Genomic DNA, 25,614 nt, shown 5'->3' on the forward strand with positions numbered 1-25,614 from the left:
CACGAGGCGGCTACTCCACGCCCCGGTACCCACTTTACCTCCTACTCACCCATCTTCGGCGCGCAGCTCCGCATAGCTGCGCGCCCTCGTCCGGCAATCCTGCCGTCTGCGCATGCGCAGAAGAGCAGGCCCGCGCCTGCGCGGTCACAACTCTGAAACAGGCGCGGACCTGCTCTTCTGCGCATGCGCAGACGGCAGGATCGCCGGACGAGGGCGCGCAGCTACGCGGAGCTGCGCGCCGAAGATGGGTGAGTAGGAGGGGTAAAGTGGCTACCGGGGCGTGGAGTAGCCGCCTCGTGTAATCTCATATGCGGCTACTCCACGCCCCGGTAGCCGCATAAGTAAATTTAAATATATGTGGAATAAAAGTTATCAAAAAAGTGAGGGGACGTGTGGATTAGCCCTTAAAAGGGCTATCCTCACGTCCCATTGATGCACCTACCACCCGATCTACCTTTATAGGTAGATTTGTGGTGGTAGGTGCCCTTTAATAAAGGCCCTGCCCAGCACACAGCCCCATAAAGAAAAAAAATCACTGTTCGCGCCCCCTATCGGACAGCCCGGGGTAAAACTTCCCGTACACTGCGGTCACGTGGCTATGATGTCATCACTCCATGCTGGCTGGTACCGGTAGGCGGGAAGTTCTCTCATATACTGTACCGGACAGGCTGCGGGAGGACGATGGTTACCGCAGCGGTCCCGTAGCGCTGTGGCTGGTGCACTGTGTGACAGGGACTCTATTTGTACCGTTCCGGCTTCGGTAGTCGTGAGTGACGTGCCCGGCGTGTGTGTAGCAGCGGTTTTAACCCCTCGTGATGGCGGACAGTAACAAGAGCACTTCTTACCTGGAGAACAGGCGAGGTACTGCTGCTATATGTGCTGTGCAGAGTGTGGGGTGGCCCAGCGTGGTGGTGCTCAGGCATGCCGGAAGTTATGAGCGCTGTATATAGAGATATATATTATACCCCAATCACTGAATGTTTCCTGGAAACCTAAGTGTCAGATGACAGTGTTCTCGCTAATATACATTTGTGCTTCATTCACTTGCCTCCGAAGCACCAGCACGTTCCTGACCATCCGTGTACAATAATAACCTTTACATTGGGGGCTCTGGAGCCCCATACTAGTAACTGCTATCACCTAAGTGACTATACAGCTATATCTTCTCCTGTGATGTGGGTAGGTAGATATATAACACTCCTTTAAAGGTTTTATTTTAAAGAAATCATGGAAAACCTCCAAGGTAACCACTATGGAAAAAAAAGTAAAAGTGCGCTTGCCTGGTGGTTCCAGTGTGTGTCTTTGGCGCACCTGCCTTGAAGATCACTGGTTATGACTGGTGGCACTGTGGTCGGTCTGTAAATATCCAGACACTGCACAGCCTGGGATAATGACATTATTAAAGCACTGCTTACACCAAATATTTATTCAGGAGACGACAAGGAGCTTAAATTGACTGTTTTTCCTTCTGATTCCACACTGACCAATACACGTCTGTTAGGCTTGAACAAGTGTGCATGTATTCTTATTGGAGATGGAACAAGCTGCTGTATTGATCCTTATATTCTATGACCTGTCATCAGGGGGTTATTGGAATTCGAATTATGCATTAAATGATTGGCCAAAACCCCCCCATATCTGAACCATTGTTTAATGTGTGTGGCTGCCTTTAGAGTTAAAGGGCTGGAAGATAAGTGGCAGGGATTTGTAATTTTTCTTTGGATGTTATTGTGATAATCATTTGGATAAAATAGTATTTCTTGTCTGTTTCGTAGGTGAGAAGACTGAGCAGCAAAGTCCATCTATATCATTTATTGATACTGCCATCAAGATGAGAAGAGAGGCCCATGCCCGAAATGTTGTCCTAGCCTGGGGGCTTTTGAATTTGTCCCTCGCTGGAATGATTTATACAGAAATGTGAGTAAAACCAGCAACATTTTTAATTTGGGCAATAAAGGCTGTCACAGAAATGTCTGAAAAATAATTGAAAAAATTACAGGATTCCAGTCAGGTCTTATTCCCTACCACCTTCCCCGAGTCCTGCAGTGTTGGCACGATCGCATGCAGCGCCGAAGCCTCTTCTGCTCTAAAGTTTAAACAGTGTTAAAACCGCGATACAGCGGTTATTAACACTAATGAAAGTAAGTACCGGTACCAGCTCACCCCGAGCTGGTGCTCGGTACTTACTGCTTACCCCTGCCATTCTAAATGGTAGGTTTCCTTTAATGTACCATTATTATGGCCACAAGGGTTGGCTAGACCGTCATTCTATGGATCTGGATTGACAGCTTTGTAGTCCTGTGTATTGTAAAGTTTGTATTATTACAAATAAACTCACCTTTTTTTTTTTTTTTCTTTAAACCCCTTTTTATTAAGCTTTAAGTATGGAGCAAAATAACATTATTCATAGTCAAAGGTAACAAACAGCAACAGATGCTAGGTACAGTAAGACAGCGGTGCTAACCATTGACATACAAAGTGGGTACACCACATTAGACCAAGTTGAATACATTTTCTGGTACCCTTCCCTTTACTCCCTTGGAAGAAGATCGAGATCCAGAGTATGCACCTGATTGGTGAAGGAATCGGCTGAGCATTGCATCAAAAGTGATTCGCATCACCTTCCCCACACCTTTTGGTATTTATCAGGGCAACCCCTGCCCTTACAAACTAGGTGGTTTAAGGGAATGACATGGTTAAAGGGGTATTCCCACAAACTAAAGTTAGGCCCTAACTTGCTGCTCAGTGGCGGTCTCAGTGCTGATACCACCACAGATTGTGTAAACGAGGGCTCAGTCGAATCCCTCACTTATCCGTCAGACTAATTGAGCAGATGGCCGATTGAGAGATTAATGGAACAGAATGGTCTTGCGCAGCCGTCTGCTCCATTAGTCTGATGGAGCAGCGAGGGTTCTGTGGGGTTCTCAGCAAGTTAGGCCCTATCCCTCGGATAGGGCGTAGCTTTAGTCCGTGGGAAACTCCCTTTAAACTGGAGAAAGTCTGCGTACAGGGCACCATCAACCACAGTGCAAACCCTTTTCTTGCCAGGAAAAGGGATTCTCTCAAGAATATGATGCTGACGTGAGTGATGCTGCCTCTTAATGGAGCATCCCTAACAAGCATACTTTGGGGTTAAGAAGAACAGGTATATTCAGTATACTAGGTAAAAGGGCTGTCACCGAATCCCATAGAGATTGGGCAACTGGGCATGTCCATACCATATGCCAGAAATCGGTGTAAGGGGCTCTGCACCATACCCATTCTTATCATGGGTGGATAAAGGTAAATTACCCCTTTGAACAAGAGCTAGGATAAATATTTTTACTCGTTTTACTCAGAATTATTGTTTTTATGTATTTGGTAATCAGAAAATCAGAAAGCAATAATGTAATTTCACTATCTTTTGCTTCATATCATCTTTTAGGACTGGGAAAATGATCAGTACTTATTATAAGATTTCATGTTGGCCCTTATGGTACATTGGTAAGTTTTGATGCACTTTTCCTCATGCAGATCTACAAATCAATTATTTACATTTGGAAATGTTAAATCATCAGATGTTTTCTGCAAGAAAAATTCATGTGCATCCGATTATTAGTGTTGTTTTTTTTTAAAATAATCTTTTTCAGAGCTGGCTTTTGCTTTACTATTTAGTCTGAATGCATTGGTTGACTTCTGGAGGTATTTTAAATATACTATGGCATTGCCAAATTTTACACTAAGCCCTTCTCAGCAAAAACTCCTTGGAGTACAAAATTCAAGTAAGTATTTGATTTCTCTTACAAATGTGTAGCATAAATTTTTAGTACGGGCGGTCCCCTACTAAAGATCACCCGACTTACAGACAACCCCTAGTAACAAACGGACCTCTGGTAATTAATAATTTACTGTACTTTAGCCCTAGGCTACAACAGCTGTAACAATTATCAGAGGTGTCTGCACTGAAGCTTTGTTAACCCTGGTTCTTATGACAATCCAACATTTTTAAAATACAATAGACGCTTAAAGATCAGGCTGAATGACAAGCCTGGACAAGTCTAGTAACGATTGCTGGGGCGGTGATTGAATCCAATATGGTGGCACGCATGTAAATGCCACAGGTGCTGCTGGTGGCTGTTTTCTGCAATATGCCCCCGACGCCTGCTGTACTATTACTTCGGGAAGGGGTTAAAAACCATCCGCCATCGGTGCCAGCACTGATCGTGGGTGTCAGCCACAGGTGTTAACTGAATAATGCAGCTTACACCTACTGTGTATGGAGCAGGCTCCACCCGTTTACATCCTTAATAGACATGTGATGTACAGTTGCGTCATAGGTTGGTAAGGAGTTAAATAATAAAAATGCTTCACAGCCTTCCTTGTGTAATTTTGCTTTGACCCAAACTATGTGTTAACATTATTGAATATATCTTGAGGATACCACATTGAAATATTCTTTTAAATCAAAATTATAGTGTTTTGTTTTTGTTTTTTTTCAATTTCTCTTACATTATTTTGTAGATGTACAGTGTACTCCACCAAAGGATCTTGTGAAACATGTAGTCCCAGCTTCTACACCTTCTCCTAGCATACAAGGGCAGAGTGTCCTGAGCTACAGTCCATCACGGTCACCTAGCACTAGTCCCAAATTTTCTTCCAGTTTCATCGGTGGTTATAGCCCCCAGATGCAGGCTCTGCTACCAAGCAGTGGGGGTTCCTTTGCTACGGCTGTAGCCTATTCACCGAACAATAGCTTCACCAAGGTAATGTCAATAAAAACTTGAGTAAATTTGATTGTTATTTGAATCCTTATTTACCAGCTATTTATTTGTGGAACATGTTAAGGAGTCTAAGAGTTAAATGGGATTTCTTTGATTGTATTATTATTATTATTATTATTTATATATATATATTTTTTTTTAACTTTCCACGCTCTAGTTTCGGCAAACTTCCTTTTCTTCTGGGTCCAGCAAATGCCAGGAGGTTGGGGCGGGGGGGTCACAGGGCTAACAGGGGTGTACTCAGACCATGGGCAACACTTGAACAGTCCTTACTGGGTAAATGAGATTTATAATGTAGTAGTTGATCACTTATGGGTATGGGTGTGTGTGTATATACTATAAAAGATAATTAGAATTTTTTTTTTTTTTAACTTTTCAGTTGCAAAACTTTAGTCCCACAGCTGGATCTCCAACATACCCCAGCAGCCTTGGTCCACTGGAAAATAGTGGCTTAAGATCACGATATCGTTCATCACCGTTTGCTTACAGTTCCCCTGCTGGCAAGGACGACTACATGACTGATCTCAAGTTACTTGATACGTTCATCCGTAGTGAAGAAGAAAAGCAACAACGTTCTCAGCTGGGTATGAGTATTTATTTTGGCAATCGGCAATATACAGTGACTGAGTAGTAAATCTTTTGCAGAAATTGACCTTCTAGACCACATGTCTCATTTCTGGAATTCTACTTGAATAAAGCAAACTTTGCAATGTGCAGTTATGACAGTTTTTATTTTATAGTGCTTTTAGTCTTTAATTTTTTACTTCAATCCAATTTAGGGAGTCCGGAATCCAGTTCAACGTCAAACAGCCCAACATTCTGGAATTATAGTCGCTCAATGGGAGATTATGCTCACACTCTTAGGAAGTACCAGTACCAGCTGGCATCCAGGTCTCAGGCTCCTTCTGCACACAAGGATGAAACAGATCTTGGCTCCAAACAGGCAGCAGAAGAGGTATGGTCCCAAGTAAGATGCACTGATTTTGGCCACGTTTTATATGCTTGAAATTGCCAGTAAAAAAAAATAACAATCACAAATAACTGGGAAAACGTATTGACTTGAGTATAAGCCTCGGGTGGAAATGGATTGGTCGCAGCCTCCCCCACTAATGTAATGCCCTGCACCCCCTTGGTGTGTAAAAACTATACATACTCCCTTTCCTATACTCCCTGCAGCTCCTCTTCCTTCTTCTCTTCCGCTTTATAGTGGGTGCTGTTGGGCAGAGTGCATGGACGTGTCTCTGCCCACTCTGTTTACAAGTGAAGAGAAGAAGAAAGAGTATCTGGGGGGGAGCATCAGAAACTGAGCATGTAAGGTTGTTTTGTTTTATACGCTTGAGTATAAGCTGAGTTGGAGTTTTTCAGCACATTTTTGCTTGTGAAAAACTCTGCTTATGCACGAGTATACACTCATCGGCCACTTTATTAGGTACACCATGCTAGTAACAGGTTGGACCCCTTTTTGCCTTCAGAACTGCCTCAATTCTTCGTGGTATAGATTCAACAAGGTGCTGGAGGCATTCCTCAGAGATTTTGGTCCATATTGACATGATGGCATCACACAGTTGCAGCAGATTTGTCGGCTGCACATCCATGATGCGAATCTCCCGTTCCACCACATCCCAAAGATGCTCTATTGGATTGAGATCTGGTGACTGTGGAGGCCATTTGAGTACAGTGAACTCATTGTCATGTTCAAGAAACCAGTCTGAGATGATTCCAGCTTTATGACATGGCGCATTATCCTGCTGAAAGTAGCCATCAGATGTTGGGTACATTGTGGCCATAAAGGGATGGACATGGTCAGCAACAATACTCAGGTAGGCTGTGGCGTTGCAACGATGCTCAATTGGTACCAAGGGGCCCATAGAGTGCCAAGAAAATATTCCCCACACCATGACACCACCAGCCTGAACCGTTGATACAAGGCTGGATGGATCCATGCTTTCATGTTGTTGATGCCAAATTCTGACCCTACCATCCGAATGTCGCAGCAGAATTCGAGACTCATCAGACCAGGCAACGTTTTTCCAATCTTCTACTGTCCAATTTCGATGAGCTTGTGCAAATTGTAGCCTCAGTTTCCTGTTCTTAGCTGAAAGGAGTGGCACCCGGTGTGGTCTTCTGCTGCTGTAGCCCATCTCAAAGTTCGACGTACTGTGCGTTCAGAGATGCTCTTCTGCCTACCTTGTTAGTAAGGGGTGGTGATTTGAGTCACTGTTGCCTTTCTATCAGCTCGAACCAGTCTGCCCATTCTCCTCTGACCTCTGGCATCAACAAGGCATTTCCGCCCACAGAACTGCCGCTCACTGGATGTTTTTTCTTTTTCGGACCATTCTCTGTAAACCCTAGAGATGGTTGTGCGTGAAAATCCCAGTAGATCAGCAGTTTCTGAAATACTCAGACCAGCCCTTCTGGCACCAACAACCATGCCACGTTCAAAGGCACTCAAATCACCTTTCTTCCCCATACTGATGCTCGGTTTGAACTGCAGGAGATTGTCTTGACCATGTCTACATGCCTAAATGCACTGAGTTGCCGCCATGTGATTGGCTGATTAGAAATTAAGTGTTAACGAGCAGTTGGACAGGTGTACCTAATAAAGTTGCCGGTGAGTGTATATGGTATGTGTTTTTCTTAACCCCTTAAGGACGGAGGGTTTTCCGGCTCATTTCTCGCTCTCCAACTTCAAAAATCCATAACTTTTTCATTTTTCCGTGTACAGACCTGTGTGAGGGCTTATTTTGTGCGTAACAAATTTTACTTTCCCGTAATGTTATTTATTTTAACATGCCGTGTACTGCGAAGCTGAAAAAAAATTCCAAATGTGGAAAAATTGAAAAAAAAACGCACGTGCGTCACGTTCTTGTGGGCTCAGTTTTTACGACTTTCACTCTTCGCTCCAAATAACACGCCTACTTTATTCTTTGGTTCGGTGCGATCGCGGTGATACCAAATTTATATAGGTTTTATTGTGTTTTAATACATTTTCAAAAATTAAACGAATGTGTACAAAAAAGAAAAAAAAAATTTTGCCATCTTCTGACGCTAATAACTTTTTCATACTTTGGCGCACGGAAATGTGTGAGGGGTCATTTTTTGCGAAATGAGGCGACGTTTTCATTGCTACCATTTTGAGGTCTGTGCGACATTTTGATCATTTTTTATTTCATTTTTTATGTTATGTAAAAAGGTGTAAAAGTCGCATTTCGGACATTTGGGCGCCATTTCCCGCCTCGGAGGTCACCGCCGGCCGTAACCGTTTTTATATTTTGATAGATCGGGCATTTTGGGACGCGGCGATACCTAATATGTCTGTGATTTTTACTGTTTGTTATGTTTTATATCCGTTCTAGGGAAAGGGGGGTGATTTGAACTTTTAATATTTTATTAATTTTTTTTATTTTTTAAACTTTTTTTTTTCTTTTTTTTTTCACTATTTTTTAGACCATCTAGGGTACAATAACCCTAGATCAGTGATGGCGAACCTTTTAGAGACCGAGTGCCCAAACTACAACAAAGACAAATAATTTATCGCAAAGTGCCATCACAGAAATTTAATTTGTGATTTATACTCCCTTCTCTGTCACAGTTTTCATTGATACCAGCACCTGAGGACACCAATAAAGCAGAAAATAGTCCCAGGTAGAGCTGTCACTTTAATATAGCTCTGTGCACAGCAAGTTCTGGGCTGTCTGGGACTGCAGGCAGATACCTGGAGTCCTCTCTGGTGATGGCCTGAGTGCCCACAGAAAGGGCTCTGAGTGCCACCTCTGGCACCAGTGCCATAGGTTAGCCATCACTGCCCTAGATGATCAGATCGCTCCTACCATATACTGCAATACTACAGTATTGCAATATATGGCGTTTTTGCAGGTCTTACATTACAATGAGCCACTGGCTCATTGTAACGAACCTGCATAAACCATGTAGCCTCGTGTCAAGAGAAGACCCGAGGCTACCATGGTAACCGATCGCCGCCCCCCGATGACGTTCGGGGGCGTGGCGATCGAAAAAAAGATGGCGGCGCCCGCGCGCCGCCGTCTTTTAAACGCCGCCCGCGACTTTGCGGGCGGCGTTTAGAGGGTTAATAGCCGCGATCGGTGCAAGCACCGACCGCGGTTATTAGCGGTGGGGGTTTTGTGCAAAATGCAAAAACCCCCACCTCTGTATGAAGAGGACTCAGCCCGTGAGCCCTCTTCATACTTTCCTTATACCTCTGCGCCGTAGAGCTACGGCGCAGAGCGTTAAGGAGTTAACTTCTGAATTTGGATGTGTGCTTACTCAGTGAGCTCAAAATGCATGTAATTCAAGCGATTCATAACACGGCCATCAAGAAAGAGCTGTTGCTATTTAACCAGATGCTAAACGTGTTATTCATTTATTTTTTTTCCCTCTTCGCCTATGGGTAACTGAAGTGGATTTATGAATAAAATTTGCAACTTTTTGAATATAACTGCTATATAAATCTTTCTACCACACCGTGAAATGATAAAACTGGAGTAAATGTCTAAATTGAAAAGGAGTGGGTTGGGAAAAATAAACCAGAGCCATGGTCTGGCATATCTGTTATATTCAGATGACATTGTGCTGGGATCCTGCTGTTTAACATCTATATCGTATGATATTTATATGTTTTAAGCCCATGAACTATTAACCCTAAAGGCCTGAGTGAGAATTGCTGGAAATTCCAGTATACAGGCAGTCCCCGGGTTACGTACAAGATAGGGTCTGGAGGTTCGTTCTTAAGTTGAATTTGTATGTAAGTCGAAACTGTATATTTTATAATTGTAGATCCAGACAAAAATATTTTAGGCCCCAGTGACAATTGGAGTTTAAACATTTTTTGCTGTAATGGGACCAAGGATTATCAATAAAGCTTCATTACAGACACCTTACAGCTGATTATTGCAATCTGAAACTATAATGAAGCATTCAGAAAGCTTCACCAGAGGTCAGAGGGGTCTGTCTGTAACTATGGGTTGTCTGTAAGTCGGGTGTCCTTAAGTAGGGGACCGCCTGTAAATCTTTAATAAACTGGAATAAAAAGAAATCCTTAAATTTATCATTAAAAACTTTCAGTTTGTTAGGGTGCTGTCACACGTCGCGTTTACCGCATGCGTTAAAAAACGCATTGGAATAGCTGGAGAGTGATTTGCCTAATTAAACAGCTGCTAACACCTGTGTTTACAAAACGCAACCGTTAACGCATTGTTAACGCATGCGTTAACACATGCGTTTTGTAAACACAAGTGTTAAGAGGTGTTTAATTAGGCAAATCACTCTCCAGCTATTCCAATGCGTTTTTTAACGCATGCGGTAAACGCGACGTGTGACCGCACCCTCACTGGGTAGCCCGTATGCATGAGGCCTTGGCATGTATTATTTTTTTTATTTTTATTTTTTTAATATCGCCCTGACCTTTAAAGCATTTGCACATGATTAGAGAAAAGAGGTCTCTGAGGAAACACCTCACACCTTGCAGCTAGTAAAGCAGTGTTTTGGTAATCTGAAGTAAACTTTCATTCAGTTTGGATGTCCCCCACACCCCACCATCCCTTTTATTTTAGGATGCCTGATTATAGCATGTCTGTCCACAGTCGGTAAAAAAGCTGAAAGAAGTACAGGGTTTTTTCTGTACATCACCATTGCAGGGGAAATGAGGTCATACACATTAAAATTGATGGAATGCCTTTGCAATGCATGAATTTTCAGACACAGCTACTGCAGAGACAGGCCAAACTGAGGAGGATAACTGCTAGACATGGGTGGAGCTATTGATTTGTTTTGAATGGAGCCTTCTAAGTTTTTCTTGGGAGTTTTGGTAATCCATAAACAAAGTTTTTTTCAAAAATGAACTTCTAATGTGTTGCAATAATGAACTTTATATAATTACTTTGTAGATCTGGGCAAGAGTAACAATGAACCGCCAACTTTTGGACCACATGGATTCATGGACAGAAAAATTACGAAATGTATGCTATACTTCATAAACTTCTTAAATTGGCAATTTCTGTCAGAAATATTAATTAGCATAATCTTTTTTTTCCATTCAGTGGATTAATGAAACAATTCTGGTGCCATTGGTTCAAGAGATGGAAACTGTTAACATGCAGATGAGAAGGCTCGGTTGCCCCGAGCTGCAAATTGGGGGTAAAAATTTTATGTTTGGAAGATGGTATTTTAGAAATCCTAGAACATTGTAGTTAGTCTGAATAATTTGATGTTAAATGCAATTTTCAGCAAAATTTCTAAACGTCAGGGTTTCTAAACCATCAGTGACTACATCCGCTTTATTAAGGAGGGATTTAGGGCACAGTCACATTATGCAGCATTCACAAAGAGGCTGATGCAGTCAACTATAATAATGTTGTAGGTTCTTAACTGCACATGGACGTACTATTACTGCATCCTGCAACAAGGGTTTATGAAGAGGACAGATGGTTACAGATAAGCAGAAAAATCCCCATATATAGTATACCGATATGATTTAAGGAATCCAGTCCCCAGCAGTGTGTTTGGTTCAGGACACTTATAAAAAGCTTATCTGTCCCTATATATATGTCCTTTTATCAGATGTTGATGTGAATAGAAGAGAAAGTTTTGATTCATACACACTGCTAAAAGCAGAGGGTGGGTAAACTGGACAAAAACTTTTGTAAAACGTCGAGGGATGTAAGCAATTTTGGCCTAAATTTTTGTTGCACTTTAACAGGTTCACGACTGCCCGCCGTGTAACACCGGCGGCGGTCGGGTCCCGGTGCATGGAGAGGGCTCACGGACTGAGCCCTCTCCATAGCCGTTAAGTCTGTGCTGCATATTGCAGCAAAAGCTTACCGGTAACACTGGCGTAACGGTAACACTGGCGGGTGTTTTCTTGCTGATCGCTGCCGGCAGTTTCCAAAAAGGTGGCGCCCCCATCTTTCTGAGGATGGTCGCCAACCGTGACGTCAACGGGGTGCGGCGATCCGTCGCCATGGTAGCCTCGGGTGTTCCGACTACCAGTGGCTACGTCATTTTAACTCATTCATTACAATGTGCTATCAGCACATTGTAATGAGTGAGGAGTAAAATCCCCATATACTGCCATACTGTAGTATGGCAGTATATGTTAGGATCGATCAGACAACCTAGGGTTAAAGTACCCTAGGGAGTCTGAAAAATAGTAAAAATAAAAAGTTTAAAAAAAAAAATTATAATTAAAAAACCCTAAAAATTCTAATCGCCCCCCTTTCCATAGAACTGATATAAATCTAAATAGTAAAAATCATAAACTCATTAGGTATCCTGCTTCCCAGTACACGACAGGGAATATTCAATGCCATCACTATGAATTGCATGAATTGTGTAAAAACAACAAAGTTATAGATTTTTGAAGGTGGGGAGTGAAAAATGGAAATGAAAAAAACAGGAAAGGGCCGGTCTTTAACCGGTTAAATGAAAAGAGGGTGGTCTGTACAGGTAATTGCAAGACCCCTAACAGTAATGAGAATATTTTTGCATTTCTTCCTAGAGTCCAGCATTAGCAGTCTAAAGCAAGCCGCTCTTGTAAAAGCACAATTGATCCCTTCACTAAATGTTATAGTCCAGTACCTGGACGTCACTCCAAATCAGGAATACCTCTTTGAGCGTATTAAAGGTAACAACTTCTTTGTCCTAGATTGTATAACTTAGTCTCCTCCTAAGTTTCCTTTTCTATTTATCTTTGTCTTTCAGCTGCAAAATAACAATTTTGGATTATATTCCTAACCATTTTTATTTTATACATAGTAGGCCAATTCTTCCACTATGGAAAAACATGCAACCTAAAAAAAAACCCATATAAATCAAAAATATAACTTTTTAGCCAAAGTGATGCAGATATCTTTTTATAGATTTTATTAGATTAATCTCTGTGTATGCTGCTGGATGATTAATCTGGTGTAGTAAAAGACTGGTGGGAATACTTTCCCACCTATTAGTTTGCTGAACCACAATATTGAATTTTCTGGCACTCTTTTTCTATCCGGTCACGCTCCCACTTCTTGGATATCGCGGTTGTGCCCTTGTTGTATGAATCGGAAAACTGCCTAAAAAATGGTCTAAGCTTCAATAAATGTGGCACATGGCATTTCAGTGATGCTTCTACCCCTCTACCACACTGGAGTGTGTGCCCCTGCAATCTTCTACTGCACTTTTGTCAGTCAAATGGATTTATTTTATTGTGGTTTAGTCCCCGGTTTGGGATTTACTTAGTAGAAGACTTCCATAACTGAATAGATGATACAAACGGACCCTAGAACCATGGCTTTCCTCCCCTATTTCCTCATTCCCAATCTCAGGTTTCTCATTTTTATGCACTTCACTTTACGGTGTGGTAAGATAATATATGGTTGGCCCTGACTCTTTGGGATTCCATAAGAGACCTAGTGCCTATCACCTTTTGTAGGACTTTACCACCCTGATTCTATATCCTTCAATATTATGTTATGGCTAGTCTTTACTCATTTTGGGACCTGCGTGGCCACACACTCTAATTTGCTGTACTTTATTTTTGATGTACTGTTTTATTGAAAAGGGAAAGATGATTATGCATTGTGTAGTTGTATATGTTGATATAAATGTCCTTTACAAAGCACCATTATTACATTTGGAGGCATGTCTGCAATTTTACACCTTGATTGCTTTTGCTTTTGTTTTCTTAATGTTTGCAGAACTGTCTCATGGTGGTTGCATGAGCTCTTTTCGGTGGAATGGAGGTGGAGACTATAAAGGTCGGAAATGGGACACTGACCTTCCTACAGATTCTGTGGTAGGATGCAGCTGGAACTGACATATTTGGTGGTTGTTTAATGGCACAAAGAGATAAGATTGCTTATATATTTGTATATTAAATTGTGCAACAAAATACACTAAAATACCTATAAACGCCAGTTTACTTCATTGCTACCCCATGCCATAAATGTATGACATTGTAAGTTGCTTGTCAGCACTATATGTTTTACATTAACATGGTCCTGGACCAATGGGTACCAGTAGGCATCATCCCACATATTGCTGATTTAATTGATTTTATTGACTTTTATGAAATAATTCATTAAAAAAAATATCTGACAGTGCTAAACCCTCAGTCAAGATGTCCAATAGTCAGTGTGTCAGATTGGAGAGCCATTCTGCAAGTGATGACAACTAATGACAGGTTCCCATACCCTGTTTCCCCTAAAATAGGACATCCCCTGAAAATAAGACCTAGTACAATTTTGTTCAAGCTTAGAGATATAAGGCCTCCCCTGAAAATAAGAGCTAGCAGCAGCCATTGCAGCAGTTCCCCCCATGTTGTACATTAACCCCTTCCCGACGCGCGCCGTACTAGTACGGCGCGCGCCGGGTCCCGGTGCATGGAGAGGGCTCGCGGGCCGAGCCCTCTCCATAGCCGGTAAGTCTTTGCTGCATATTGCAGCAAAGGCTTACCGGTAACACCCGCGATCGGTGCTAGCACCGATCGCGGGTGCTTTCACGGCGATCGCCACCGGCAATGCTGCCGGAGGCTTCAAAAAGATGGCGCCGCCATCTTGCCGCGGATCGCCGCTCCCCGATGACGTCACGGGGAGCGGTGATCCGTTGCCATGACAGCATCGGGTCTCACGAAGGCCCGATGCTGTCTCGTTTTAACCCATTCATTACAATGTGCTATCAGCACATTGTAATGAATGAGGAGTAAAATCCCCATATACTGCCATATTGCAATATGGCAGTATATGGTAGGATCGATCAGACAACCTAGGGTTAAAGTACCCTAGGGAGTCTGAAAAATAGTTAAAGTAAAAGTAAAAAAAAGTTTAAAAAAAAAAAATTATATTAAAAAAACCTAAAAATTCAAATCACCCCCCTTTCCCTAGAACTGATATTAATATTAATAAACAGTAAAAATCATAAACACATTAGGTACCGCCGCGTCCGAAAATGTCCAATCTATCAAAATATAATAACGGTTTTTCCCTGCGTTTAACCCCGTAACGGAAAATAGCGTCCAAAGTCAAAAATGACATTTTTTTGCTATTTTGGAAAATATAAAAAAATTAATAAAAAGTGATCAAAAGGTCGTACAGTCCTAACAATGATAGCAATGAAAACGCTATCAAAAGTCGCAAAAAATGACACCACCCACAGCTCCGTACACCAAAGTATGAAAAAGTTATTAGCGCCAGAAGATGGCAAAATCAAAAAAAAAAAATTTGTACAGAAGGTTTTAATTTTTTTAAATGTATGAAAACATTACAAAACCTGTACAAATGTGGTATCCCTGTGATCGTAGCAACCCAAAGAATAAAATAGACCTGTCATTTGGGGCACACAGTGAAAGCTGTAAAATCCAAGCCCACAAGAAAACGTCGCAAATGTGTTTTTTCACCATTTTCACTGCATTTGGAATTTTTTTCCTGCTTCCCAGTACGCGCCATGGAATATTTAAATACCGCCACTACGAAGTGCAATTTGTTACGCAGAAAATAAGCCATAACAGAGCTCTTTATGTGGAAAAATAAAAAAGTTATAGATTTTTGAAGGTGGGGAGTGAAAAATGGAAGTGAAAAAACTAAAAAAGGCCAAGTCGTTAAGGGGTTAATATTAGTAGATCATTTAAATGTTGCAGAAGGTTGTGACATGGGGAAGAAATATGGGATTAAGTCTCTGACTGTTGGGCTGCAAATGTGATACCAGCAGCTACCCAGACATGAAGTGCTGACAAGAAGGGGATCATTTAAGGAAAGTGTTATGGTAAACATGAGCGATTGGGGCCAATGATTCCAATAGAAATGGAGTCACCAAAAATCAGCATGAAATAAGTTCGGAGAGTTATAAGGATGTTAGAGAAGTTTAGTTTTTGTTCAACAATAAATGTGAATTATTTTTCATGGAAATATAAGACATCCCCTGAAAATAAGAACTAGTGCCTTTTTAGGAGCAAAAATTAATATAAGACACTGTCTTATTTAAGGGGAAACAGGGTAGGAACATTGAATCTTTTATTAAAAACATTATTGGTTACATTTAGTTTTAACCCCTTAAGGACCAGGCCCTTTTTCGTTTTTGCGTTTTTATTTTTCACTCCCCACCTTCAAAAATCTATAACTTTTTCATTTTTCAATGTACAGAGCTTTGTGATGTCTTATTTTCTGCGTAACAAATTGCACTTCGTAGTGATGGTATTAAATCTTTCGTGCCGTGTACTGGGAAGCGGGAAAAAAATTCTAAATGCAGTGAAAATGATGAAAAAAACACATTTGCGCCATTTCTTGTGGGCTTGGTTTTTACAGCTTTCACTGTGCGCCCCAAATAACAGATCTACTTCAATACGATCACAGGGATACCAAATTTGTATAGGTTTTATAATGTTTTCATACATTTACAAAAATTAAAACCTCCTGTACAGAAAAAAAATTCTTCATTTTGCCGTGTTCTTGCGCTAATAACTTTTTCATACTTTAGTGTACAAAGCTGTGGGTGGTGTCATTTTTTGCCACTTCTGATGACATTTTCAACGCTTTTATTTTCCATAGCGTCCCCCATGACGGCCCCAACTGGAGGATGACCCTTGACCTCTGTAGGGACAGGAAGCAGAGAGGTTAAATACCCCACCCCGGCATCCGTACACCAGTGGCTTCCTGTCCCTACACAGGGCAGGGAGTAGAGAGAAGTCTCTCCTCATCCCCAGTAGTTGGGACGGTGAGGGGGGACCAGTGTGGCGCAGGGAATCGTCCCTTACCCTAAGGCAGTCTCGGCCTCGATCGGACTTCGGTCCTTTCCTCTGCCACAAGACAGAGATGCCTTCTTCTCCGGCTCTGCCCGCGGCTCTGCGCAGCTAAGGACACCCGGAGCGTGTCCATCGCGGAGGTCACGTGGGCCGGCCGCCGTCCGACTCTGGTGACGACTTCCGCCGGAAATGACGGGACCGGATGTGACGTCACGATGGCGCGACCCGGAAGCAGGAGCGTGGAGCGGTAAGCTTGAAAAAGCAGGTATTCACGTTGATCTGAGGTCTAATAGTCGCACTCTGGTCCTGACGAGAGTAGTCGCTAGAATCGGACGCTATTCTGAGCATTTTCCAGCCAACTAGGTCGGTTAACATGCTGTATGGTTGCCTCATATGTGTCATATGTGTTATATACAATTCAGGTCTATATAGACATGTGTATATCTTTCTTAGGGGCTTGTGCTGTATAACCCTCAAGATACCTCAGGTACTCCCTTGTTATATTCCACTTGATTAAATGTCACAGTCTATCTCACATTTCTATAAATGTTTAGGCTTGCTGATATCAGTGGTCCCACAATTGGGAATATGGAGACACATGGCATGGAGGCTTCAAGTCTGGACCTCATATCCTTGAACCCTGTAAGTAGGGTCAACCGGGGATAGGGTGGTGGGTCACCCACATGTCCCTATATTTTTCACATGAGGTGTCGGTTACGGACTAATTACCTCTCCTTCTCCTTGGCAGGAGCCCAGGGAAAAGGAGAAGGATAAAGGGAGAGCTAAAGATCAGTCCGGCACAAAGAAAACCACTTCCAAAAAGTGTAATATGTGCTTAGAGAAACTCCCTACGGACTATAAAAAGCCGGTCTGTAAAACCTGCGTAGATAATCTACTCAGAGAAGAGAGAACCTCATTTGTGGATGAAATGCGTAGCTTTATAAGAGAAGGGTTTCCGGAATCCAGAAGTAACCAAAGAAAGCAGCCCTTTCGAGACTCTAAGGACAGAAAACAGCCCTTTAGAGGGAAAGGCAAACAGGGCAGGTGGAGCTACCCTAAAGGAGGGAGAGGAAGGGGCTTCCTTCTCAGTGCCAGCAACTCGGCCCCAGCGTTTAGAAAACAATGACGCCAGGGTGGGGGGAAGACTATTGAAGTTCCACTTCCAGTGGACTCAGATAACATCAAATCCCTGGATACTAAGTATTCTTCGGGAAGGTTACCATCTAGAACTAACCTCTCTTCCCCCCAGAAAATTTGTTTTGACAGAGCAGCCCTCAGGAAACCTCTCAAACTCGCTGTGGTCAGAGATACAAAAACTCATTCAGTTGGATGTCATCATCCCGGTACCTCAGACACAGTTAAAAGAAGGACACTACTCTCCCCGCTTCTTGATAAAAAAACCGAATGGCTCTTTCAGGATGATATGCAACCTGAAGAATCTGAACAGGTACATACGATATCGAAAGTTCAAGATGGAAACAGTGAGCTCGGCAGCAGTTCTGATCCAACCAGGAGCGTCTATGTGTACGATAGATCTGAAGGACGCATATTACCATGTGCCAATACATCAAAAATCTCAAAAATTCCTCAGATTCGCAGTACGATCACCTTGGGGAGAAGAGGTCCACTATCAGTACAAGGCGCTGCCTTTTGGGATTTCTTCGGCCCCCAGGACATTCACAAAGATCATGATCGAGGTGATAGCTTTCTTGAGGCGGAAAGGGATTCTAGTCATCCCCTACCTGGACGATCTGTTACTGGTGGCCAGTTCGAAACAAGAGCTTATACACCACCGAGATTTCACAATGAGGATCCTACATCAGTTAGGATGGATAATAAACCTGGAAAAGTCCAAACTAAACCCAAGTACAGAGGTTGTGTTTCTAGGAACGTTATTAGATTCGATCCAGCAGATGTCCTTCTTACCGCCAGAGAAAGCAACGAGACTAATGCAACATGTCATATTGTTTCAAAAAAGAAGTCATTGCACGATAAGGGAAGCCATGAGGATACTGGGCCTTATGACATCTTCCATACAGAGTGTACAGTGGAGCCAGAGTCACACCAGAGTCCTTCAAAGTTGGATATTGGCCTCCTGGGACAAAGATCCCCAACATCTAAATCAAAAGGTCCAGATTCCGGAAGCTGTCAAGCAATCCCTGGAGTGGTGGATAGATACTTCCAACCTGGGAAGAGGGATATCATGGCATCCCTGGCCAGTGATAAATATCCGGACGGACGCAAGTCAGTCAGGATGGGGAGCGGACATAGCAGGCCTTCCCGTTCAAGGTCTTTGGCCGTACTCGACCAGATCCCGTTCCTCGAACTTCCGAGAACTGAGAGCTGTACTAGAGACTTTAAGAGCAAGTGCTCAAAGCCTGAGGGGAAAACATGTAAAAATTTATTCAGACAACACCACCACGGTGGCTTATCTCCGTCATCAGGGGGGTACCAGGAACCCCGATCTCCTCAATCTTTCAGACAAGATATTCATCTGGGCAGAAACCAACATCCGCTCTCTTTCAGCCACCCATCTAAAAGGAGAATTGAATCAAGTAGCGGACTATCTCAGTCGTCAGACGATAGACCACAACGAGTGGTGTCTAAACGAGAACATCTTTTCAAGTCTCATACAAAAATGGGGACAACCAGTGACAGATCTTTTTGCCACCAGCAAAAATACAAAAGTTCCTCATTTCTTCTCTCTGGATCCAAATACTCCGGTTTGCCAAAGGGATGCCTTCAGCCAGTCCTGGAGCGGACCTCTAATGTACGCATTTCCTCCTATACCTCTCATAGCGAGAGTGATTCAGAAGATCAGAGAGGACCAAGCAAAGGTTATACTCATTGTTCCCTGGTGGCCAAAGAGGAACTGGTTTCCATGGCTAGGAAAGATGGCATTGGAAGGACCTGTCATGCTGGAACCTCTAAACAACCTTCTGTTCCAGGGTCCAGTTTACCATCCAGATCCACAGGCTCTCCGGCTCTCGGCTTGGATCCTGAAAGGCGATTGCTGATATCCAGGGGACTATCAAACAAGGTAATTTCCACACTCAAAGCGAGCCGCAAACCAGTTACCCACAAAATCTACGCCAGGATATGGGGAAGATTTGTGTCTTTTTGTGGCAGGACTCCTCCTAACCAAATGTCCCCTAATGTCTCACAGGTGCTCGACTTCCTGCAAGCAGGGTTTGACAAGGGCCTTAAGACGAATTCCTTAAAAGTCCAGATTTCAGCCCTCAGTGCCTTTTTCGACACCCCATTAGCCGAAAATAGATGGATCCAAAGGTTTGTCAAAGCTACGGCTAGACTAAGACCTCAAATAAAACAGAATATCCCCAATTGGGATCTTTCATTAGTACTGGATTATCTCACAAAAATACCGTTTGAACCTCTGGAGTCGGTCAAGCTTAGAGAATTAACGCTAAAACTCACCTTTCTCATAGCCATAACAACAGCTAGGCGTTTGGGTGAGATCCAGAGTTTGTCTATTAAAGAACCTTATCTTAAAATATGTGAAGATAAGATTGTACTAATGTTAGATAAAGCCTTTACTCCCAAAGTAGCTTCATCTTTTCATCGTAACCAAGAGATTATTCTGCCTTCCTTCTGTCAGAATCCAAAACATCCCAAAGAACAGGAGTGGCATACGCTAGATGTCAGAAGATACCTGCTACATTATCTTGAAGTTACCAAATCCTGGAGAAAAGACAACAACATTCTCCTACAATTTAGAGGAAAGTGCAAGGGCAGAAAAGCTTCAAAGGCATCCATCGCCAGGTGGATAAGAACAGTCATCAAAGAAGCTTATGATGCCAACAACCTGGACATTTCAGGGACTATTAGGGCCCACTCGACCCGAGGAGTGGCAGCCTCCTGGGCGGAAAAACGGGGCGCCTCGTTAGAGGACATATGTAGAGCAGCTACCTGGTCTACTCACCTAACTTTTGCCAAACACTATAGGCTAGATGTTCAAAGTGCTAGAGACCAGTCCTTCGGAAGGAAGGTCTTACAAGCTGTTGTCCCACCCTAATTATTTATCTGGTACATCTCCAGTTGGGGCCGTCATGGGGGACGCTATGGAAAAGGAGAATTATTCTCACCGTTAATTCGGTTTCCATTAGTCCACCATGACGGCCCATATATATTTCCCACCCTGTAATTTAAAAAAAGTTGAAATTGCCTATTTGTTCTGTGTGCATTGATAACATACAATAAATGGGTTGCATCCAAGGCCGGTGTAGTTATTTGGAAGCCACTGGTGTACGGATGCCGGGGTGGGGTATTTAACCTCTCTTCTTCCTGTCCCTACAGAGGTCAAGGGTCATCCTCCAGTTGGGGCCGTCATGGTGGACTAATGGAAACCGAATTAACGGTGAGAATAATTCTCCTTTTTAGGACTGTGCGACCTTTTGATCACTTTTTATAGAATTTTTTTCTATTTTTCAAAATGGCTAAAAAATGCAATTTGCGACTTCGGGCGCTATTTTCCGCTACGGGGTAAAACGCAGTGAAAAACGGTTATTATATTTTGATCGGGCATTTTCGGACGCGGCGATACCTAATGTGTTTATGATTTTTACTGTTTATTTATATTTATATCAGTTCTAGGGAAAGGGGGGTGATTTGAATTTTTAGTTTTTTTTTTTTATTCTTACTATTTTTCAGACTCCCTAGGGTACTTTAACCCTAGGTTGTCTGATTGATCCTACCATACACTGCCATACTACAGTATGGCAGTATATGGGGATTTTGCATACCATCTATTACAATGTGCAGATCTTTGTGTGATCCGAGGCTGTCATGGCAACGGATCGCCGCTCCACGGTGACGTCACGGGGAGTGACGATCGGAGCCAAGATGGGCGGCGCCCACGCGCCGCCGGCTCTTTAATGCCGCCGGCAGCTTTTCTAGGTACTCACAGCCTTGCCCAGAGGCTTCCGATGACTTTGCTGGCAGGGATCCAGCTAACAATGAAACTAACAATGTTTATTATTAATGAAGACTGATAATGGGTATTAAACTGCCTATGGGAACCTGTCACTAGGTCAAAATGTGAAATCCTGAAGGCCGGTTCCCTTTTAATAAAGCTAAATTGTATTTAAAAAATTTTCCACCTTTTTTTTTTTTTTTTTTCCTCTTTCCCTCACTTAGATACTCATGCATGTTTTCTGTACATACCTTGACTCTCGACTGCCTCCTCATCCCAAGTATCCTGATGGCAAAACTTTCACCTCCCAACACTTTGTTCAGACTCCAGATAAACCTGGTATGTATTTAAGCGGTCTGTATGTGTTCAGATATGTTTATTTTTAAATGCCATAATTTTGTCATTATGGAACACAGTACAAGTCTGGTTTTGTATGCTATTTCACCAAAAAACTTTTAGATTACTGCAAGAGGCTGTATTTGAAAATTCTAAAATTTTTTTCATTGCCATTATCCCCTCATGGAAAAAAGGAGGAATATGACCTATATTATAGGCACCTTCCATACTGACTCTGCTCCGAATATAGGGCATTTTAATAAAAATCCACATCATGAATCCTGATGGCAGAGTTTGGCCTAGTGTTTTGTCCAAATTTTCTGATGGTCTCTGAAGTGTTTAATGATCACTAACTTCTGCAAATCATCCATGCACAATGGGGCAATTTATGTGTACAATTTTTTAAGAGTTTGTCATTTCTGATGCAAATTTTAAATGTTTCCTGCTAAAGTGGGCAGGAAAAATTTAGATTTGCACCAGAATTTATAGCCATCTATGACATGTATGTTTGGTGTTATATAAATGTAGTCTAACCAGAATAAATGCGCTTTGTGGATGGTTTTCAATCCTGTAATATAAAAGCATTTTTTACAGTCCTTCTGCTATAGGCAATTTGCAGAAAGGTAAGTCTGCACAGATCTCAATCACCCAACACTGTCTGCAGCTTAAAAATGCTGTTGGATCACTTTAATGTATGACTTTACACATATACTTAAATTTACGTGTTAATTGCAATTTACAAAGCAAATGATTTTTAAAGTTGTTGGATGTGGCTTTCAAATGAATGTTACAGCAAAATCAATAGATTATTAGGTCAGCCATTGCCAAATGGTCTAGGTTAGCATACACAAATAACAAATTTCATGCAACAGACATGATACGATTTTTATCTTTTTTTTTATATTTTATTTTGCAGATGCTTTTGTATGCATGAGCATTCTCCAAGTCTTCACTTCTCAATTAAACCGTTTTGATACTTGTTTTCCTTTTTAGATACTACCAATGAGAATGTCTTTTGCATCCATCAGAGCAACATTAACCCTCCACACTATGAACTTGTCTACCAAAAGCATATATACAACTTGCCGAAGGTAACATAATTAAAAATAGAAACCATCTTTTTGAGTAACTCTGACAAAGCATAGCATAGAACACTTGTTAACGGCTTTTGTTTACCGAAAATAAAAAGTAAAAACCTGTTTTGGCGGGTGCTGTTACTGCTTTTGGTATCAGTCATGAAGAAATTCCTGGTTAAGATATACTGTAGGGACACCCTTACCATCTAGTATTTATGACTTGTCCACTCTATATCATAAACCTGCGCCTATCGTTGGAATAGGTATCCGTTGACCTCCATCCTGCTTCTGCGTGAAGTTGAGTTTGTGCCATGCATGCATGGCAACTCCATTCAGCTGAATTGGAGCACTGAGTGTATAGTCTTGGCTATTGTTGTCTATTTGGTAATTTGTATGAAACTGGAACAAATGGATTTCGACACTGTGCTGTCTTCATTATATTTTCACCAATGTAACAGTTATAGATATTTTTGAGCAGCTACATAATACGCAAGGACTTAATATACTTTTGTTTTTTTATATATTTCAAGGGGAGAAACAATTTGTTCCATACATTGCTTATGTTTCTGTACATAATAAAGACTAAAGAATCTGGGATGCTTGGGTAAGTGGAATGGAAGAATTATGGATATTCAGTGGCTGATGTTCCTTTCACTTTTAGTCAGTAAAATCAAGGAATAAGAATTTCTACATAAATCCTAAGTGAAAACAACACCCATACAATTAAGTGATATCTGTATTTAACTCCTTACACCAGGCAGCGATCACAGGTGTTAACCCTGCAAATGCTCCTGGAAAAGCTGCCGGAGTCATTTAAATCCTGACGGAGTATGGGAGTCCCTCCCCCTGTGATGTCACCAGGGGTGGCGATGGGTTGCCCTGACAGCCGTTAACCTATTCATTACAATGTGCGATGTGCATAAATTGTGGAAATATAGTTATAAAAGTTACCTGTGCACCACATGGTAATTGGCAAAACTTATATAACTCTGTATTTCCGCAATCGCAGCCTATAAAGTTATAATAAAAGAAGTCCTGAGGGACATCTAATTAGGGACACGTCCACCATCAGTAAACTGATGGTAGCTGTCCTTTTAACATTTTCTGTATTTGTGAGTTAACTGCTCCCTTCTAGTTTTCTGCTATGTCATGGGACCACCAGTGAATATATTATTACCATCCTAAACTGTGCCCGATTGATCAATGTGCTAATTCTGAACAATAAATCTGGTTATTTTTAAGATCTTAAATCTGGTCTTATTTTACACTTATTTGTTGGCTAACCTGGTCTCTTTCCCTCTAAATAACAAGGGGGTTGGTTGTAGTGCGAGGTGTTGGTCAGGTTTATAGCACAAATCATAGCCTAATTATGGTAATTGAATCGAAAACTGTTATGGTCCATGTAATGATGGACCACAACGGTTTGGGGTTCAATGCCCTCAGTAGTTGGGCATTAAGTAGTAGCTCCCAATCTGTCTGGGATCATGACCCGAGAGGAATCTTACCCACATTTCTATAACCTGTCAGAAGGCCAATCAGTTCCAGCAAGTTTTTCCATGATAGGTGAATTGTAAAGGACAACATTCTCGTAAATCTGTTCTTAAGCCCTTAATGATGCAGGTGATTGGAGAGGGCTCATAGGTGAATTAGTTTGTTGTACAGTAGCTCTGTATGGCTGCATCTTTTCAATTGATCACCTGAACATCAAATTTGCAGTAAAGATTTTTTTTATCTCAATATCAAATTATGTACAATCTGATTGTGTCAACAACGGTCTGATTTTGGATTTTTGTGTTTTTTTTTCCCATAGGAGAGTCAACCTTGGTTTATCAGGAGTAAATATATTGTGGATTTTTGGTGAACTTTGATAATAAATATTTGAATACTTTTTTTCTTGTTATTTAAAGGAATCATGGAGTATGGGTTTGCGTTTGTTTTTAATATCCCTTTTTCATTTCTTGTGCCGTATGTAAAGAAAACAAAAACTGCTATACAGCTATATAACTGTTTTACCCCTGTTGCCTGATATTTGGTGTAAGACTCGTGAAGTGCATAGAACTAACGTTGTAAAATGAATATATCCACTTGGTGAGCCCGGCCATACTGTTAATGCTTTTCTAAAAACAATGAACCTTTTAGGTAATTTTTGACCATTTTTTTTGGTTGGCTGGTATTTATTTTGAGTCCCTATATCTGGTTTAAAGGGGAACCTCAACATATGCAGCATCAAGTAATCTTTGCAATAGTGCCCCTAACTAACCTTTCTATTGCTCATGAAAATACAAATCTGCTGAATGGTGGATAGAAAGTCCTACTGATCTGTTCCAGCATTTTAAATCTCATATTAATATGGATCTTCCTGTAGAAAGGGGGATACAAATCCTGACTTAAGCCCTTAAGGGAATCTTAGTTTTAGACCCTAAAAACAGATTATGCTTGATTCTGCACATGCTTGGGCCAATTTAGTGTAAAAAAAAACAACCTGACAGGATTTTGACAGAACTTGTCCCATCAGGCAGATAGCATCTTCAAAAATACCATTGAATGACTGTTTTTCAAATAAAAGATTTGGATATTGGAGTAAAATGGCTGGAATATTTCCGTTGATGCAGTTACCACAATGTGTATATATTTCACTTCAATGCAGATATGTGTGAGCAGTATTTTCATTAACGCAACACTTTCATTGTTGTACAGCATTTTTGTAATTTGTCTTGATGAGATGTATGTATTTTATATGGAATTGTTTATGAAATAAACTTTTCTCATTTTTGACTTTCA

At 41.7% G+C, this 25,614-nt stretch overlaps 2 protein-coding genes across 2 annotated transcripts; both read left to right on the top strand.

Annotated features, from left to right (window-relative positions):
* Positions 1-548: 548 nt before the first annotated feature.
* TMEM209 (transmembrane protein 209) lies at positions 549-25,614 on the top strand. The gene is made up of 15 exons (XM_072147501.1): positions 549-861; positions 1,776-1,917; positions 3,425-3,483; positions 3,630-3,761; positions 4,501-4,742; positions 5,140-5,344; positions 5,540-5,715; positions 10,664-10,735; positions 10,817-10,913; positions 12,274-12,399; positions 13,454-13,551; positions 21,646-21,760; positions 22,751-22,848; positions 23,364-23,437; positions 24,644-25,614. The coding sequence occupies exons 1-15, from the start codon at positions 816-818 to the stop codon at positions 24,699-24,701; spliced, it is 1,740 nt and encodes a 579-aa protein (XP_072003602.1). The 5' UTR covers positions 549-815; the 3' UTR covers positions 24,702-25,614.
* On the top strand, positions 16,313-20,754 carry LOC140127156 (uncharacterized). Its single transcript, XM_072147500.1, has 2 exons — positions 16,313-17,133; positions 17,240-20,754. The coding sequence occupies exon 2, from the start codon at positions 17,915-17,917 to the stop codon at positions 20,522-20,524; it is 2,610 nt and encodes an 869-aa protein (XP_072003601.1). The 5' UTR covers positions 16,313-17,133; positions 17,240-17,914; the 3' UTR covers positions 20,525-20,754.

The sequence above is a fragment of the Engystomops pustulosus genome, chromosome 4, assembly GCF_040894005.1.
Source record: "Engystomops pustulosus chromosome 4, aEngPut4.maternal, whole genome shotgun sequence".
NCBI lineage: Eukaryota > Metazoa > Chordata > Amphibia > Anura > Leptodactylidae > Engystomops > Engystomops pustulosus.

Coding starts and splice junctions, on each gene's coding strand:
- LOC140127156 (XM_072147500.1), top strand. CDS start 17,915: ATGCAACCTGAAGAATCTGAACAGGTACATACGATATCGAAAGTTCAA.
- TMEM209 (XM_072147501.1), top strand. CDS start 816: ATGGCGGACAGTAACAAGAGCACTTCTTACCTGGAGAACAGGCGAG. Junction 3,484..3,629: donor TTGGCCCTTATGGTACATTG/GTAAGTTTTGAT, acceptor AATCTTTTTCAG/AGCTGGCTTTTGCTTTACTA. Junction 22,849..23,363: donor ATATATACAACTTGCCGAAG/GTAACATAATTA, acceptor ATATATTTCAAG/GGGAGAAACAATTTGTTCCA.